The 19,464-nt window shown below is 38.0% G+C and overlaps 1 protein-coding gene across 1 annotated transcript in view; it reads right to left on the minus strand.

The window, feature by feature from the left end:
• Coq5 (ubiquinone biosynthesis protein COQ3, mitochondrial) overlaps positions 1-19,464 on the minus strand; it is an 80,457-nt gene that overhangs the window by 43,893 nt on the left and 17,100 nt on the right. The window contains exons 3-4 of the mRNA XM_090389370.1: positions 10,249-10,479; positions 4,291-4,397 (exon numbers count right to left, since the gene is read on the minus strand). Coding sequence (XP_090245496.1) covers positions 4,291-4,397; positions 10,249-10,479 — 338 coding nt within the window. The remainder of the gene's footprint in view (positions 1-4,290; positions 4,398-10,248; positions 10,480-19,464) is intronic.

The raw sequence follows: 19,464 nt of genomic DNA on the forward strand, positions 1-19,464 counted from the left end.
ACCCACAATTTCCGTCTGCAAGCTAAAAGCTGACCATTGTGGCCCGAACACATGATCGATCTTTACAGTTTCCACATCAAGTTCTTTAGCAATCATCCTTAATTCGCGCTAGTTTTTTGGAGATTGGCGATACAGTTTTTTTTTTTTTTTTTAATTATTGCCTGTATGCCATTATATTTTAGAACATTTTCTACACAGTGAAAGGCTCGACAAAGTTTCAAAATCTGCCAACATTTCATCTTCGTAAAGTTTATATAATATAAATAACTCAGCAACACGTGAGTATTTTTACATACAATTTGGTATCCTGAAAACTTCTACCGCAAAGCTATCAGGTAGCACAACTATTCCACTAATAATTCCCAGTGACTAATTATAGTTCTTTAAAAATTTAATGACCTTGAAATTTCCTATGTTTTCCTATATCCAAGAATAGTAATGATAGATTAGTTGCCTCAATCCTCCACTCTACGTTGCTACTGTCACTAGTTCTTTGAATACAGTGCAAAATGTCGGAATCACACGGATATTCAGCTACTGTGACCATGTAAACACAGACAAGAGAAATTTACTGGAAGGTGTGGATCACTCACTTCTCCGAAAAACATAAGTCCGTTTGTCGGAGTAAAGGGGAACCACAACACAGGTTGACCAGAGGCTATAATCTGTGTCGAGAATCTTCTTAACCCTCTAACTGGCTATGGAAAGTATACTGACTAGAACGATTTCTCAGTATGTAACTGCATAGGTTTTACGGACACCACTAACATTGTGAAACGGTAATCCCTTTCACCCTTAATTCGCACTTTCTAATTACCTAAATTGTTTGAAGGCCAGAGGTGAGAACAATGCATACACAGTTGTCTCTCTTAATCCGTTCGTTACATGTAAATTTTCTTCTTTCAGCGGAAACTATTTTAAATGTAATTACCAAGGGGAATCAAAAAAATTGCTATAAAGAAGTTTGTTAAACAGAGGTCTGACTGCACTTAAATCAAAAATGAAGCAATTTTAAAATACATAACTGATCAACTGCACCATTAAAATGTTGGGAATGGGGTCCCGCTTGCCCCACCGTAGTTTCGGTTCTGGATACTCAATAATTGCATTCAGGATTTCATTTGTAAAATAAATCTCAACAATGGGCTCGCAAATTAAAAAAAAAAAAGATCGTCTCAACAATGGGCTCTTGCGAGCCCACTATAGCTCACCACTGGTGCTAACAATGTTAACTCAGTCACTAATGTTGATTCGGTAGAGTAAGTAGTGGGCGTGAGAATAAAACATTGCATTGTTCATAGTAACGGAAATTACGTCACTTCCTAAATGACGCTAACTCAGTCACTAACATTTATTCAGTAGAGTTAGCAGTAGATAGTAATACTATGCAAGAATAAAAGCTTCAAAGCCACCAAAGAAGCCTCTCGTGTCGAAAAGGAAAAGTTCAAAAATATAGAGAACAAAAAAAATGCAGACTTTAATAAAATCTGCTTCTCGAGATTTTGATCAACATCAACTTTCTAAGTAGTGTACGTAAATAAGTTTCGATTAAAAATGTAAATATTTAAAAATATAAAGTGTTTTGATTCAAGAACGCAACAACAAAACAATCACTTGAACAAACAATAGTCACTTTTTGCAGTAGTTTTTGGTTATGACGCCATACTAGTCTACAAATGGATTTTGATAACTACTGAATTATAAAAACATCAAATCTAATTTCATTTAACAACCTATAAGAGCATTTTGAAGATGGCTAAAACTCCAGCTGAGCGAAATCCAGAGAAGTATGCAAGAATAAAAGCTTCAAAGCCGCCGAAGAAGCCTCCCATGTTGACAAAAGAATGAGTTCAAAAATATAGAGAATAAAAAAAAAATGCAGCGTTCAATAAAATCTGCTTCTCAAGAATTTGAGAAGCAGATTTTATTAAACTCTGAAAAATACATTTGTAGTCTGTTACTTCTAGAATTTCCAACTGCAGACATAACTACGAAGGCTTGTAATACTTGTCGAGCATCTCTCAAAAATGATTCCATTCCAACATTTTCAAAGAGCAACGGTTTCATTTATCCTGCTATTCCATCTCATCTGCCTCGATTGGATTTAGTGAGAGAGGGGCTCATTTCTCCTAGTATACCATTCATGCAAATTAGAAGACTAAGACATGGTTTCGGCCAATACTGACTTTTGGACGAAATTATAAATGTTAATTCGATGATTGATTATTATGCCTTGGAGAATAGATGATTATTAACGTGTAGGAGCATTCTTCGATGAAGATATGGAACACGATGATGCTCCTACATGTGATGAAATGAGTGAAGCTATATAAAGTTTAGTCGCAAAACCAATCTCAAGAATACGTCAATAACTGCATTGAAAAGAATTTAGTGTTTTTGAAATCGATTCCTAATTCAACTTATTACTGGACACAACATAAAGGAGATCTGTTTGCGATCAGGCAATTGGGTAAACCTACGTTCTTCTTAACTTTCAGCACACAAAATCAAATGGCCTAAATTGCTAAAATTTTATAAAAATTAAAAGATGATGGCTTGGATATCCCTAATGAGCGAGCAGAAGCTCTTCATTTTATGGAAAAGGTGACATTAGTAATGAAGATGCAGTAACGTGTGCGTTTCATTTTAATAAACTTGTAGATTGTAATTTAACTTTACTTCAGTCTAAGTGTTTAAGTCCATTTTGACAATATTATGTCGTCAATTATTTTCAATGGATCGAATTTCAACATCGTGGCAGTCCACATGCTCATATTCTTTTGTGGCTTAACAATGCTCCTAAAGAACCTATGAGAAATGTTATCAATGCAACGATATCTATGATAAATCAGCTTGTGTCCATTTCTACTGCAAAAGCCTCTGGTAATATCAGACTCCAAACTCATAAACATAGTTTTATTTGTTTATGAGTTTGGAGTTTTGAAGCTCTTGTGGAAGAATCTAAAGAAAAATCAATATAACTAACATTGATCAATTCTTTAAAGAAAATTGCATTCATTCAGAATCATATTATATCGACTTACTTCGAGCTGGTATTACTCGGCCAAAAGTCTTACTGAAAAGAGAACCTCATCAAAAATGACATAACCCCTTCAATCCTTTTGTGTTTAGCATTTTAAAGTCTAACATGGACATTCAATTCATCATGGAAAAATATTCTGTGCTGTTTATGTTATCGAATACGTAAATAAGACCAATCATGAGATTAGCAATTTACAACATAAAATTTTTGAAATTATGAACGAGTATCCTGAGTTTGGCATCATTGAAATTAGAAGAAAATTAAGCATTGACAACTCTGTCTAAATTACTAGTCAAGAGGCTGCTTGGTATTTGTTTTGTCAAGCAACGTCTGAGAGTTCAGTTGTTGTAGCTTATATACCTACCGTGTGATCTATCGAACAAAAGCGTAATAGAAAATTGAATGAAGAAATGGAACAAGAAAACATGGGTGGCAATTCTACCGACATTTGGAAAGAGAATTGGTTTGATAAGTACGAGAAAAGGATGACAAGGAACAAGTTCAGTTAGTTAGTTAGTTAGTTATTTGGTTTTTAGGAGCATTAGCAACTAAGGCCATATTGCTCCGGGATATGCGGTGGTCATTTCCTGACCTTTCCGCATCCTCCGTATTTGGTGGTGACGGGCTCGAACCCCGGTCTAATCAAGAAGCGTGTGCTACACACCGCTGCTCCTTCCCACCTGGCTACGGAGGCGCCGGAACAAGTTCAAAGGGCAGGAATTGGTTAACGATATCTTTGACCTTCCACTGGTAAAGCGGGCTCACGCCCTCTACTTACTCTACTGAATCAACATTAGTGACCGCACCAACGTAATTTACGTCATTTCTGTTTCACATTTTTGGCAAAGATGTTTTCACGTAAAATATCTTTCGTACATACAGGGTACACACAGGATTTTTTTACTCCCAGAATCTGGATTTTTTTCATCCTGAAAAGAGAAAAAATAAACAAAGAATGAATGTAATTTAGAGATATGATATGCTGGCACCTCATGGCCTTATATTCTAAAAAACACAACCAAACTCTACAAATTTTAAGCAGGGTTAATGGACAGCACAATTCCAAATGAAAGGATAAATCTTTCTGCTTTTTAAATTATTTATTCCAATTTTATTCTTTTTTTTTTTTTTTTTCAAATATACATTTATTATTTAAAGTATTTACAATTTTAGTTTTTGGTAAATAATTTAAGATTTAAGTAAAACACACTAAGAAAGTTATAATATTCAAAAGAATTAGCACCTACTTTTTCTATATGGACAACATTTCTAATGCCAAAGGCAATTGTGTAAGCATCAAATGATTTATCAGGAAAAGGCAATTCCTCCGCATCTCCTTGAACCCATGATATACCTACACAACAAGAATACAGCATGTAACTGTGATGTTATTTACTTCGAATACATTTGAAAGCTATGCCATAAGCACGCATACTAAAAAAGACTAGCTATATTAACAAGGCAATGGTGGCAGGTCACCTGACAGGTGCATTTCAAAACTAATGCTCCTTCGTTATCCCTTAAATAATGATTAAAAATCTTAAAAATTTTCTAGCTTCCTAATCTTCAAACCTTTTATTCCAATATTTTTTGAAGCAATTTTTAACATTTTCGAACTGCTAAAAATTGGGAGAACCTGTCAGGTGACCCACCACTGTATTTGCTACTACTTGGCTTTTACTGAAAGAGTGGCATCAGACCAGTGCTGTTAAAAAATTATGAATTGTCTTTGTTAGTTCATGGCATCAGACCAGAGGCACCAGTTTTTACAAAATTATGAATTATATCTTTGTAAGTTAGTTCAAGTTGACTTTTTTTTCTGTCCCACCAATATAGACCCAATAAGCTAAATCTTCACTGTTTCTACACAAAATGGAACAAAAAGATGGAAACCAACCTAACAATGAAGTAGACCAATCTAGTGCGGTATCTACAGACCAGACCTGGAGGCAATCAAACAACTGTTGATCCTCGTGATGATTTTGAAGACCCGAGACAGATCCCTACATCAATTAAAAAGAAATACAAAAAATTTGTGGCCCTGAAGTCTGAAAGGGAAACAAGATCACGAAGTGATCCCAAGGACTCACAGGACCATCAGAACTCCCAACCAGAGATTATTGAGGAAACTAGCAAGCATACTGAAACAAAACCTACTGACCCCTCTCTTCCTGAGGGCACAGTCCTTGAACAAATCCTCTTCTTGCACATGCAACTAGAAAACCTGATGAAAAACAGTACAAATCGTGTCACAACTGCCCTTCACAGCAACGTAGTTGGCCTCTGGACGAAGCTTGAGATCACCCTCCACAATGTACACGTAGAATGAGAAATTTGTTTCCAAATTAGAAGCATACCTGGAAAGTAGGGACACACCAATGCCACATCATGCCCTACTTTGACGCACTGAGGAAAACAACCCAAAATGCTAATACAGCAGTTCAACCTGCCAAAAAAGAAAATCCTTCTGCCAACACCACACTTGGTACTACTTAAACCAGCGACCCCCGGAGACTCCTCAGACCAGTGAGCAGATTAAGGACTCCATCACAGCAAATCTCTCTCTCTTGCAATCTAAGAACCACAAAGATCAAGTCTATATGAAAGACGAGAAACACCAGTGTGATTATAGAAACCGAGACAGAGGAAGACGCTGCTCAAATCCTCAAAAATACTAAGATCCCCATCCTGGGACTGACAGCTTGCCCCCAAGACAGAGAGGCCTGTCAATCCTGATCTATGATGTGGAAAAGGACATTGACCCAGCTATGATCAGAGAGCAGCTTTTCCAAAGAAATCTCTGCCAACACTACCTGGAAGACAATGCTGCTACTCTGATAAATACTAAGTACAGTATGAGGTCACGCCTGGGAAACTTAATAAACTGGGTTGTTGAACTGTCCCTCAGGGCCTGGCATGTTTTGCAGCAACAAACCAGAGCCTTCATAAACTGGGGCAGCCACCGCTTCAAGGAGCATGTGGTTGTCTCCAAATGCTTCCGATGCCCCTGCTTTGGCCACACCTGCAAACAGAGTGAACCTATGTGTGGCCACTGTGCACGAAAGGGCCATAATTTCAATGCCTGCCCAAATAAAACAGAGGATCCAATCTGCTTCAACTGCAAGGCACAAAACTTTCCACATCCCCATTCCATCAGAGACAATAAATGTCCTGTCTATCTTAAGGCTAAAAGCATCCACCAAAGTAGAATAAATTATGGGCCGCACCCTTAAACAATATAATAATCAAAAGCTAAATTTTCTCCAAATCAATGTGCAAAGAGCCAAAGCAGTCACAAGCCAACTCTGTATCAAAGCTGATGAGGAAAATGTTGATATACTCCTCATTCAGGAACCCTACCCCCATGCCAAAGAAGCCAGGGGATATCCCTTGAACTACAAAATAATACAATGCTTGGATGACACTCCCTCAGCTGCGGTCCTCATCCGCAACCCACAGCTAACAGTGACAAGGATCTCTCATCTCTGCCTTTCCTGGGCAGCCCGCACCCACATAGTTGGACCTGTGGGAGAATTCTATGCAGTCTCCATGTATTGCCAGCCTGGGGAAGACATCTTCCCAGCCATAAACTACCTCCAAAACCTCACTACAGAACTGCCAAATGCCAGAATCCTTGTTTGCATAGATGTCAATTGCCGCTCTCCCAAAATGGGCAGCAATTGGAAGAATACCCTGCCAACAGCACTTTTGAAATCATCAATTGACTGAACAATCTCCCCATTTTCTCCAGTACCATGTGGGAAGTTACTCTGAATGTAACATTTGCAACTAGGTCACTTGCAGGCCATATCTCTAACTGGATGGTCCAAGAAGGCTGGTCCACCTCAGACCACCGAACAATTACCTTTCAAGCCCTCAGATCCATATCTCACGCTTCAACTCCAGGACAACTGCAACACAGATACTCCGTGGGCAGGGCTGACTGGGATCTGTTTCAGGAGGAGCTCACTGACCGTGCCCGGGTCCTCCGAGCCAGCAACCTACAGGAAGGAGACCTGGACTGGCACCAACATGAAGTCACAAATGCCATCACCTGCACAGCCAATACTGCCATTAAACAAAAAATATCAATCTCCAGAGCAACTGTCTGGTGTCCAGGGAACTCCAAACCCTCCGAAATAATGTCAACCAAAAGAGATGTGCGTTCCAACGTGCAAGACAATCCTGGCCTCAAGCTGAAGTCGAAATCCTGAAAAAACGATACAGGGAAGTTTGGAACCAGTATATTGCAATGATCAGGCAGCAGAAGAAGCTACCCTGGGAACATCTGGGCTCCACCACTGGCAAGGAAGACCCCTGAGGGGTGGTTTATCGGATCATCACCAATAAGCTCCCCAGGGGCAAAGTCATCTCCTCCACAAAAACCCCACAGAACACAAAGACCATAACCTGGCAGGAATCTATAAATAACACTCTAGATGCAATCTTCAAGCAACCAGCACAACCCACCATGTCTGAACAGCTACAACTCTGTGCAGAAAATGAGCAATATAATCCTGACCACATTGAGAAGATATTCACAGAGATGGAGCTCTTCACTGCAGCACAGAAAACCAAAAACAAAAAGACTCCAGGCCTGGATCTCCTTGAGCCTGAGATTATCAGGAAAGCCATAGAATATATTCCATACATTTTCCTCAACTTATATAATCACTGCCTACACTCTGGCTGGTTCCCAACTGATTGGAAGAAAGCTGGGGTACGTCTAATACTAGAAAATCCCATGAAATGGCAAGACCTCCCTGAATCCTATCACCCAACTGCACTGCTCTCTGTTACCAGCAAAATCTATGAGCACTTGCTCAGCCAAAGAATAGAACGACACTACAACTCGGCAGGATTGTCTTCGGATAGCCAATTTGGCGTCAGAAAGGGAAAATCAGCCATAGATGCCCTAGAAAGCATTACAAATGCTGCCAGTGACTGTGATCAAAAATACTTCCTTCTTCTTTCAGTCGACTTTGCCAGGGCATTTGACACCCTCTGGTGGCCAAGCATCCTTGGCAGATTCAGACAAGCAAACCTACCGGGAAATCTCTATAATTGTATCTGGCACTACCTCACTCAAAGAAACATTATGGTGAAAGCATCCTACTGCTGTGTAACCAGACAAATCCACAGAGGCTGCCCTCAGGGTTCCATATTGGACCGCCTTCTGCGGAATGTAGTGCTTGATGACTTCTTGAATCTTGATCTGGGAGAAGTTAAAACTCAAGCCTACGCAGATGATCTAGTTCTGATGCTATCTGCCAAAAGCAGAGCCCAAATAGGGGTATCTGGAAACCGGGCACTGACAGCCCTGAAAATTTGGGCCTCTCAACACAATCTAGAAATATCGCCAACCAAGACATGCTCCGTCCTACTGAAGGGTATTCTCCAGCTCAGCAGACCCCTCCAGATAAAGATACAAAACAGGACTGTTAAACTAGTTGAACAACTCAAATATCTTGGGTTATACTTTGACCGAAACCTTACCTTCCAACCACACCTTACCTACTTGCAAAAGAAAATCAAAAAATACACAGCACTGGTGATCAGAGTAGCAGGAAGAGACTGGAGACTTAAAAAGAGAACCCTATCCCTCTTTTACAAAGCGGCTTTCCTACCAGTGATCATGTACACTGCACCTATATGGTTCCAAAGGGCTACTACTGCAGTTAACCACAGAAAACTGGAGACAACAGTCTAACCTGATAACCATCAACCGGGCCTGCCACATGGTTAGTACGCATGCCCTCCAGGTCCTAGCTGGAGTCTTCCCCTGGATCTGAAGACTATCTGCTGCGGCAAGATGTATAATCTTACCAAAGAAAGCTCAATCACTTTCCTTAACCATACACTGGACCTGACAAACAACCACCCAGCTGAAAAACCCCGACTCTTCACTCACCTGCAACAGGTCTGGCAACAAAGCTGTAAGGGAGCCATCACAAGAAAATTCCTACCAGACATCCAGAAAACCTTCCCAGACTCACCACCCTGGTTCTCCCCAGGGCTATTCACCATGTACCTCCCGACAGGGCATGGTGCTATCAGGGGAAACTAATCACCTTTGGATTAACAAACCCGCTCTGCTCCAGTGGCCTCCTGGAATCATCTCACGTATTCCTGTCCACTCTTCGAGGATCTACACTGCCTGCTCATTTCGAGGATACATTTTAAACCTAAGGAATAGGAACGCCATCTCCTAGAATCAACGGAAACTTATAACGCCTTTTCTAGATTTGCCCAGGACCTCTTTACAAGACAAAGGACTCTACTGCCGCCTCTGCCACAGCCTCTGCCATAAAAAGAAAAACCACCTGAACCAAAAAGTAGACCACACACACCACATCAACAGTAATAAACAGCCATCCTCATAGCACTTTTGAACAGGCTAAGAGTAGAAAACTTGCTTCTTACCCTAATGGTAGCTGAGCATTCTGGTCTCTTGCCAAAGCTATTGGCAAACCAGATGGTTCTGTTGTCACTTCAGCCAAGGATAAAGCTGACCTGGTAGCATCCCATTTTTCTTCCAACTCCTATATTAATGAATTTACTTGTAGTGCCAAACTCACGGAACAAACTTTTCATCTTCCTCGTTTATTCATTCAACTGCAGTTTTCTGGAACAACCTTCCTTCGTATGTATTTGCACGAAAATTACAATCTACAAAAGTTCAAGTCTAAAATCAACAAATATCTTCTTTCGTCCTCTCAACCTCCAACCCAAGCACAGTACTAAGTACTATAGGTTCTAATACCTCTCGTGTTTGGGGTTTTCATAAAAAAATAAATAAATAAATAAAATTTAAAAAAAAAGCACTTATACGAAAAAAAAACAAAAAACTTTGAATTTTAATATCTCTTATTATAGGAATAACAGAACTAAGAAAGTAACTTCATAGTAAAGAGTAAATGATTTCATAGTTTATAGCAAAGACGTCACAATATTGCTTGCTTTTAATAAAAGTTAACTTATCACTACAGTTCTATCATTGCCATAAATACTTGTATATCCTATTTAGGGATACAATAATGAAGTTTTGAAGATCTCTTTAAGGAAGATCTTTTAAGAAATTCTGTAAATTGCCAGATTTTACAGAGTTTACTGTTACTGGTATCAAAAACCATTTATTAATACTGATAAGCACTTTCATGAACTGTTTTAATACCTTTCTTATTCACTAAGGAAGAAATTCATACCTGTATAGATTCCAGCATTCTGAGCTTTTCTCCTTCCAAATTTTAGCATTTCAGCATTAATATCGAGAACAGTAACATGTGATTCAGATGAAGATGTACTTCTGTTTACAGACTGAGAATCTTTGATAAACTCATTATCCAGCGGATTAGGTATCTCAAAATCTCCTGCATTTTCCTGATTTTCTTCTGCAAATATCTTCAGAGCCTGGTTAAACCTGAAAGCAATATCACCTATGACAGAAAAAAATAAAAATAATAATAGAAAAGCAAATAAATTACAAGCAAACATACTTATTCAATAGTCATTAAAAGGAGTATATTTTTAGAAGTCTCTTTTACACAGAAAGAGTAACATTCTGATAATGCAATGCAAAAAATATACCTTCAGTCTCTTTTATAATATCAATTCCTTGCAGAATACCAGGGGTGTCTGAGACACCCACTGTAAGGGTAGAACAAATAAATGAGAAAACCACACTTTCTGCTTTAACAAAATGGCCAAACATTCTTAGAATTACTTGATACCTTTCAGAGAAAGTCTGCAACTTCAATCTAGCTGCTTGAGGACTGTTACTGAAATTTGAATGAACCAATGCCCTTGAATAGATATTTCACCATATCTCTGTGATATTAGTTATACGGATAAAGCAGATGCAATTCTCATTTACGGCCAGGAGAAAGCATATTTTTTTTTTTTTTTTTTTTTTTTATATATAAACTCCAAACACGAGACGTATTAGAACCTATAGTACTCAGTACCGTGCTTGGGTTTGAGGTTGAGAAGATAAAGAAGATATTTGTTGATATTGACCATGTTATATAAGTACTGTGTTCTGTAGACCGTAATTTTCAGGAAATACACATGAAGGAAGGTTGTTTCAGAAAACAGCAGTTGAATGAATAAACGAGGAAGATAAAAGTTGGTTCCGTGAGTTTCATGTTGGACAGTAAATTGATGTTGGCTGGTGGCTGCACGTGTTTTGACTGTTTTGAAAGAGAGAGTGGGAATTATAGAAGCCAATTCAGAAGAACAGTGCCCATGGAAGCATCTGTAGAAGAGGCATGCAGCAGAAACAGTACGGCTATGAGACGGCGAATGAAGAGATTCTGATAGAGATGAATCATTAATTAACCTAACTGCCCTCTTCTGAAAGGAATCAAGAAGCCTGAGAGAGGTTTTGGGGGCATCACCCCAGATGTGGGAACAATATTCTATGGTAGGGCAGATTTGCAATTTGTACAGAGTGAACATCTGTTTGGAAGAAAAGTAATGCCGAGAGCGAAAGAGAAAACAAAGTTTTTTAGATGCAGAGGAAGCAATATTTGTAATGTGCTTGTGCCAAGAGAGATTAGAAGTCAGGGTAAGCCCCAAAAGAGGTATATAATTTTGCCTAGAAATTGGAGTGTCACCAAAGATAAGCATAGGAGCAGAAGAATGAGTTTCAGAATAAGACTGAGTTAGAAGGATTGAAATCAACTAAGTTGTCTTTGCCCCACTGGAGAATTACCTGGAAATCGGCATTTAAGGAACCGGTAGCAGATTTTCGAGAAGTTGAAGCTGATTGAGCAGGGAAAGGTTTTTCAAAATGGATAGTGGAATACAATGTGCTATCATCGGCAAAACTATGGATAGGATTTCCAGTCAATGGAAGAAGGTCATTAATATACAAGAGGAAAAGAGTGGGGGAAAGAACTGAACCTTGGGGGACACCAGCATTAGTGGAAAAGCTAGAAGACAGCGAGCCATCACCCTCAGTGAGCGATTAGAGAGAAAACTGGATAACCAATAACAAAAAACAGTTGGCAACCCATAAGGTGGAAGCTTGTTTGGGAGACCTTTATGCTAAACACGTTCGAAAGCCTTTGAGATGGCAAGAGAAACAACTTGTGTTTCACCGAACTTTTCCATTGAATTAGTCCATAAATGGGTAACATAAGCCAGAATATCACCAGTGGATCGACACTGGCGGAATCCATACTGGCTATCGTTGATCAGACGGAAGGTTTCTAGGTAGTTTAACAGTTGGCGGTTAATTGATTTCTCCATTACTTTAGAAAGAGTAGAAGTAATTGCAATGAGATGATAATTGGATGGGAAGGATTTGTCACCCTTTTTAGGAACTAGCTCGATATGAGCAAATTTCCAAGCAGAAGGAAAAACACCTTTGGAATAAGACTGTGGAAAAAGGTGGCAAAGACGGGAGTAAGTTCAGGAGCACACATTTTTAGAAAAAGTGGAGAAATACCATCAGGCCCTGAAGCTTTTTTAGCATCGAGATTAGTCAAAATCCTGACATCCTTTTAATGGAAGACCACAGGAGGCATTGAATGGAGTGTTTTGGGAATGGTGGGAGGTGTTTTACCAAGATCATTAATACACGAGTTCGAGGAAAAATGGGATGCTAGCAGGTCATCTTTATCCTTGGCTGAAGTGACAACAGAACCATCTGGTTTGGACAGAGGTGGGAGCAAAGATGGGCAAAAGTGGCGGCCAATAGCATTGGCAAGAGACCAGAATTCTCGGCTACCATTAGGGCAAGAAGCAAGTTTTCTACTCTTAGCCTGTTCAAACTGCAGTTTGGACTGATTGATAACTACTTTACAATTGTTGGGAGGTTTGGTGTAAGCAGAAAATAAAACTGAAGAATTGGAAACAAGCCAATTACGATATGCAACGTTCTTCTCTTGAACAGCCTTAGCACATTTATTGGAAAACCAGGGTTTAGATAAAGGATGAGATTTTAAAGTGGAGTGTGGGATAAAGGATTCCATTCCTGCAAGAATAATTTCACTGACACAATCTGAGCAAACTTTGACATCAGAAGTTTTGAAACAGTAATCCGACCAAGGAAAAGAAGAAAAGAAATCTCGCAGGTCATCCCATTTTGCATTCTTGTAGTGCCAAACAACACGAGGTTGGGAATATCCATGAGAAAAAGGCTCCATTGAAGAAGAGACAATCACCAAGTTGTGATCTGAGGTGCCTAAAGGACCTCTCACTTCGACAGTGTACTTAGAAGGGTTGTTTGTGAGAAAAAGATCAAGTGTGTTGGCTGTATGGTTAGGATTGTCCGGTATTCTTGTAGGTAAATGAACAATCTGTGCACAGTCATTAGTAATTGCAAAAGCCTCAGCATCTCGACCAGCTGGGTCAGTGTGACTAGAAAACCGAAGCCAGCTGGAGTTGTGAACATTAAAATCACCAAGCAAAATTACCTCACTGTTAGGAAAGTTGGACTGGAGAAAATCAAGTTGCAAAGAGAGGAAATCAAAGAGCTCCAAGTGATTAGTGCAGTTGGGAGAACGGTAGAGACAACAGATGAATTTGACACAATGAGGTAGAGAGATTTTAAGCCAGAGAAGATCGAAAAGAGGAGATTCCAAATTACCAAGTCTCTGACAGGGAATATCGGAATGGACATATGCACAAGTACCACCTTTGAGGCGAAAGGAATCATACAGCGAATAATTTGTGCAACCGAGATGAGCAGTAGTTGAATCAACTGATAACAGATTCTGTCAGAAAAAGTACATGGGGTTTGGCAGACTGCAAGTGGAAATGGACATCGCTGAGATTAGAATTCAGACCACATATATTTGTGAAATGAATTAGGAAGTGTTTGGGAGGTTTAGATCTTTCCGCAGATAAGCTTACTCTATTAGTTTGACAATTCATGGTGTAAATTTATATATAATATTCATAGTTAATGTTTACAGCTATATCAATTTTTTGAAGATTCGTTCTATTATCTATATGGTCCACTTACATTATGTCTGCATGGATATAACTGCTGTTCTTGCACACATTGAACAAAAAAAGGCCTGCATAAGTCCATCCTATATAGAAGAAACTTTTATGGGTTTTTCACACCATGGCTGAGTTTTGGGGGGGAGGTTGCAGATTTTCCTCATAAATGGTTTTTTAAACTGTTTTGTGGGTTTTTCATCCCTCAAAACAGGAGACCATAATTCCTGCTTTAACAGAATGGCCAAAACTTATAAATTAACTTTCAGAGGAGAGCATCGAGTAAGTCTAATACATGCAACGTGCTGACACAAAAAACAATAACCTCAAGGTTACAGCGCAAAATCAAAAACAAACAAAAAAAATCAAATTGAAAATAATGGAGAAAAAAAAAATGAGCAAAAAAACTGCTTACTTTCAGATGTATTTTATTTACCTTTATAGAAGTTTCTGAAAATAAAATAGATAAATAATCTTTCTTCCATTTCTTGTGACCACAGAAATAAAATTTTCATGATAAACTGCTATTCCAAGATTAAATTATAAGCTTCTAAAAATGAAAAAGCATGATCACCAAAGACAAATTACTTAGGTTATGAAATTGAAAAACAAAACTATTGTCATTATGATTATATTTTATTTTTAAAGTCCTTACAGCATTATTCATTAAAAAATAATATAAGCATTGAGAACTTGTCATTTGCTACTGCATATAATTTCTCAATCTTTTTTTAAATTTTTTTTATTAAGCTTCTAAAAATGGGATATGAACGTATGAAGAACTCTTTATTGTACACACACAAGACACACAACACCCTTCATGGCTACAAGCCAGGGGTTTACATGAAAGGATATTACAGCATAATGGATAAGGATGTGAAAAAAAAAAAACAATATTATTATTAATTATACAATGGTAAAGATTGCAGCGCAAAATGACAATTTTACAGATGAAAATATACATAGAACAGCATGTTAGCAAATAAAATTACTTTCCAGGGTGAAGTCTTTTTATAGTGCAGGACAGTGATCTGAGCAGGTGCAGAAAGGTTGGAACACTGGAATGATGGATCCATGGCTGTGATGAAAAGGTCCTCAGGAGCAAGTTCTAATGTCCTGTGACATTAGAACCTGCTCCCGAGAAGGAAGTCGACAGAGTAAGTTCTGCCTATATTTCTTATTGACTGTGAACTTGTAGAGGTCGCCATCCAAGAAGTGTATGTACCGTTGCATTTGCACAGGTAGAAACTGATCAAATAACTTTAATCAGTTTGGTGTGGCCTGAAGGACTGGGTTGGCCATAAGGTTTGAAACTGAGGTCCTCCATCCACAGTTAGCCCAGAAGTCTGGCTCAGAAATAATGCCAACCATCATTTTGACAAAAAAGACGAGTCTTTTCTCATGAATGATGGCAGGAAGACGTCTGATGTTAAGAGCTGCCACTGTCTGGGTGGTCCTTGGTGCAAGGAGAAGACAAAATTTCCACTTGGCCAACTTCAATAGACAGAATTTGCCTACGAAAATCTGCCTAGTTGAAGTTCAGACTTCGGCATCATAGAGAATGACTGGATATACACAGGTCTTAATGCATCTGCACCCACCGCTTGGTCACGGACATAAGAAAGTTGTTGCTTAAGTATCCACTGGAGTCGGCAGAACTTTATTTGAAGGTGGTCTATATATACAGGTAATATAGACATTAGGTTCCTGTAAAATGTCATGTTGTGCAAAACCATGTTCTACGGGACTAAGAAAAAGTACAAAAAGGGGGTTACGTTCCAAAAGCTAACAAACACACACTATTTCATTAATAAAATGTTAATGAAACTAACAAAAATGCCATTCCAGATTTCGTGTATCTTCTGCTCTCTTTAAAAAATCAGTAATCTGGGTTTGTTTGTTATTGCTTGATAAATCTTTGTGAATTTCATCGTATCGAACTAAGCATTTTTGAAACTCCCTTTTGAACTTTGGGCTCCTTTCATTCAAGAATTTGCATTCAAAAAATAAGATTCTAATTTCTCGGCTAACTTTATGCCTTCCCCTATGCTTTTTAGTGTAAAATTTGGAAGCTTAGAATTTTCAACTGTGATATCATCATCTGAATTGATTTGATTTTACCTCCGATGCCATTTGCATCAAATCCACTACGCCAGCTTCTTTTTCTACCAGTAATCCTTGAACGTCTTCAGTAATCATATCTTTTTTTATTTTTTTAGGAGCATCAGCAACTAAGGCCATATTAATCTGTGTATATTGTCTATAAAGTGAGTGTGTCCTGAGGTCAATTTTCTGTTCTGCTGAACGAAAAACCTGAGTTTCTGGGGGAAAACCATACTAGCCTCGCCCAAGCATGACTAACTCAGCCACATTGTGAAAAAGACCCATAAAAATTCCTCCTTTCATTGACAGGATTTGAACTTGGGTATTTTCCAGCTGGTGTTGGGGAGGAGGGCGATTCTATCAATTGCGCTACCCACAAGGGCTTCAGTAGTCATATCATCAAAACCTTCCCCTCCTACTGATGTAGCAAGTTCTACTATCACACCAATTCCGGTTTCTGCCTGTTCGATCATATTTTCTGAATGAACTGACTCTGGCCATACATTTTTCCACGCGCATTTAATGTTGATGGTTTTACTTCTTTCAGCAATGAAGTTATGATTCTGATATAGTCCACAATTGAGAAATGTTTCCATGCCTCCATTACTTCAATAGATTCGGAATCAATTTTTTCCAAAGTCCATTGTAACGATTTTCTGATGGAATGAATTTTAAAGGTGAATATAATGCCTTGATCTAAGGGCTGAATGAAAGAAGTTGTATTAACCCAGTACAGCTGTGGTGGTAGAAACATAACTTCAACGTTTGGATGACTTAAATCTTTTGGATGGCCTGGCATGCTATCCAATAGTAATAAAACTTTGAAATCTAGATTTTTCCAAAAGTTTAACAAGTACAAGTTCAATAGCACAGAATGTAACATGGGAATTTCCAAACAAAATAAAATACATGAATTTCTCAATAATTTTTTTTTTTTTTTTTTTCAAAAAGAGTGGAAATGTTGAAAAACATAATAGCAGGGTTTCCCCCTGCACAAAAGCTCAAAAATACCCTGTTATGCGAGGTTTATCGAAATTCTCTAACCGTGTTAGAGCCAAACCATGTTATATAAGTACTGTGTTGTGCGAGGATTGCTGCAATTTATCCATCGTGTTAGAGCGAAACCATGTTGTAGAAGTACCATCTACATAGAAGTACATTATGCATGTTGGTTATGATTGTGTTTTAAACTGCTGTTATGAAAATGAAAGTTTTTTCCCTTTCATTCTCAGCATTAATTTTCTTCTAAATAGATGCTAATTCTGAGAGGGATTATGAATAACCTGACTGCTCTGCTTCAGACAGAGTTAAGGAGTTTTAGGACTTGTGGGACACTACTACAAATGCAACCTACCAAGGATTATTGACCTCGCATTTGACCCCACAACTTCTCTAAAACTCCTTGACTCTATCTGAAAAGAGCAGTCAGGTTATGATCCCTCTCTTACAAGTTCATTCCACTCAGCTAATGATAACGTATATATCCAGTAAAATGTCTAACTTTAATTATAAATACTTTGGAGCTTTCAAGCCTGAATGTGCCTCTTTATCAACAAATAGAATGGAAAATACACTATGGATTCCAGTACAACAGGCCCATTTACTCTCATACATTCAGTTTCTTCTGTGTGCCTTTTCTATAAATAATTTCTTCAGAGTTAGCAAGTGTAAATGAACCTTTTTCATCCAAGTCAGCATGAATGTATGCATCAGCTAGTCAATATCCATTCACAGAACTAACTTTTCTTCACACATCCCTTCACTTCTGTTCAGTGGAACAAAATTTATTCTTAGTATTTCCTTAAAATTATGATCTACAGAAATACAAGTCAGCAAGAATCTATGTTTCAAAAACCTTTGATGTTTGATATGTTACCACATAAAAAAAAAAAATAAATAAAAAAACACACCAAATTCATAATTCCACTGACTTTATATGATTAACAAATGCTTGAAACATTTAAAAATGTATGCTCAGGATTAACAAAAGCACTAACATCCCAAAAGTGAGATTTACTTAAAAGATATAACTGCTGCTGTAACGCATAAAGGGAGGGCATAAAGATAAAAAAAATATATAAAGATATAACTGCTGTAAAGTGTAATGGGAAGGGCTTTCGCTTTTATAAGGGTGACTTCATAGAATTTGTAAACCATCTCAGACGGTTTACAAATTTTATGAAGTGGGACCAAGTGATGATATTACCAACAGCAAATTCTAAATGGGAAACAATCACAGAAGCTACTAGGCCCTTCGTACCAACTAAGAAATACTGTTCAAGGCTTAGACGGATGAGACTTGTGGCAGAGAAGAAAAATGCATGGGATGCATATAAATTATCAGATAATACAGAAGCCTATGGTAGATATAAACTAGTCTGTAATCAAGTCACTAAGGAGGTTAGGCAAGCTAAGGCAGATTATATGAAATCACGGGCAAAGAATGCAAAGAAAAGCAGCAAAGACTTCTTTACTTACATTAATAGTAGAAGGAAGGGGTTGAATCACATTGGTCCACTTGATGTTGATGGTTTAACTGTTGATGATCCTGCTCAAGTTGTTGAAAAACAATACATATTTTGCATCTACATGAGCAATTCTTTAGGGAAAGGGATGCCAGAAGTTTATCAATCTTTAACAGGGAGCTAAATGATTTTGTGATAACTGAGAGGAAAGTGGAAGAGAAACTGTTGAAACTAAACATAAAAAAGATATGAGGGTGGATGGAATCTATCCAATTATATTAAGGAAGGCAGCAAAGGAGGTAACCAAACCTTTAGTCATGATTATGATAAGATCTTTGGTTTCATATGTGTAATTACAGACCTGTTAACTTAACTCTTCTGTTCCAGGGAAAATAATGGAGTCACTGGTTAAAGAAGTAATGTAGGACTATCTAACAGGAATGCAATTATACTGCAGTCACAGCATAGATTTGTTAAGGGACAATCTTGTCTGACTGCTCTCGTTGGTTAGTATGTTGCAGTAGCAAAGGAACTGAACGCAAAAATTAATTTTGATGTTAAATACAGTGCAACCTTGATATAATGCAGGTGTCAGACAACAACTTTAATACCTGCCTTATAAGCGAAGTGCATTACAGCCAAAAAAAGTTTACAATTTTTTAACATAAATACACTTTACTTAGTAAATAAATACTTTATTTAACTAATGTTTTATGAGTATATAGACTAAAAGAGAAAGTATTAAAAGTTATATTATTCCTTTTACATTCTAAAAATATACAATGCTGTTACGGACTTACATTTTAGTCATCCATTCTGAAACAGTCATGTAATTCAGTTTGCCAGAACTAATGATAGCATTTTCTTCAGTATATAATTCCTAACAAAGGCTGTGATTTCTTC

The sequence above is a fragment of the Mastigoproctus giganteus genome, unplaced genomic scaffold (genome assembly GCF_048544385.1).
Source record: "Mastigoproctus giganteus isolate SK-2022 unplaced genomic scaffold, ASM4854438v1 scaffold_15, whole genome shotgun sequence".
In the NCBI taxonomy this organism is placed as follows: Eukaryota; Metazoa; Arthropoda; class Arachnida; order Uropygi; family Thelyphonidae; genus Mastigoproctus; species Mastigoproctus giganteus.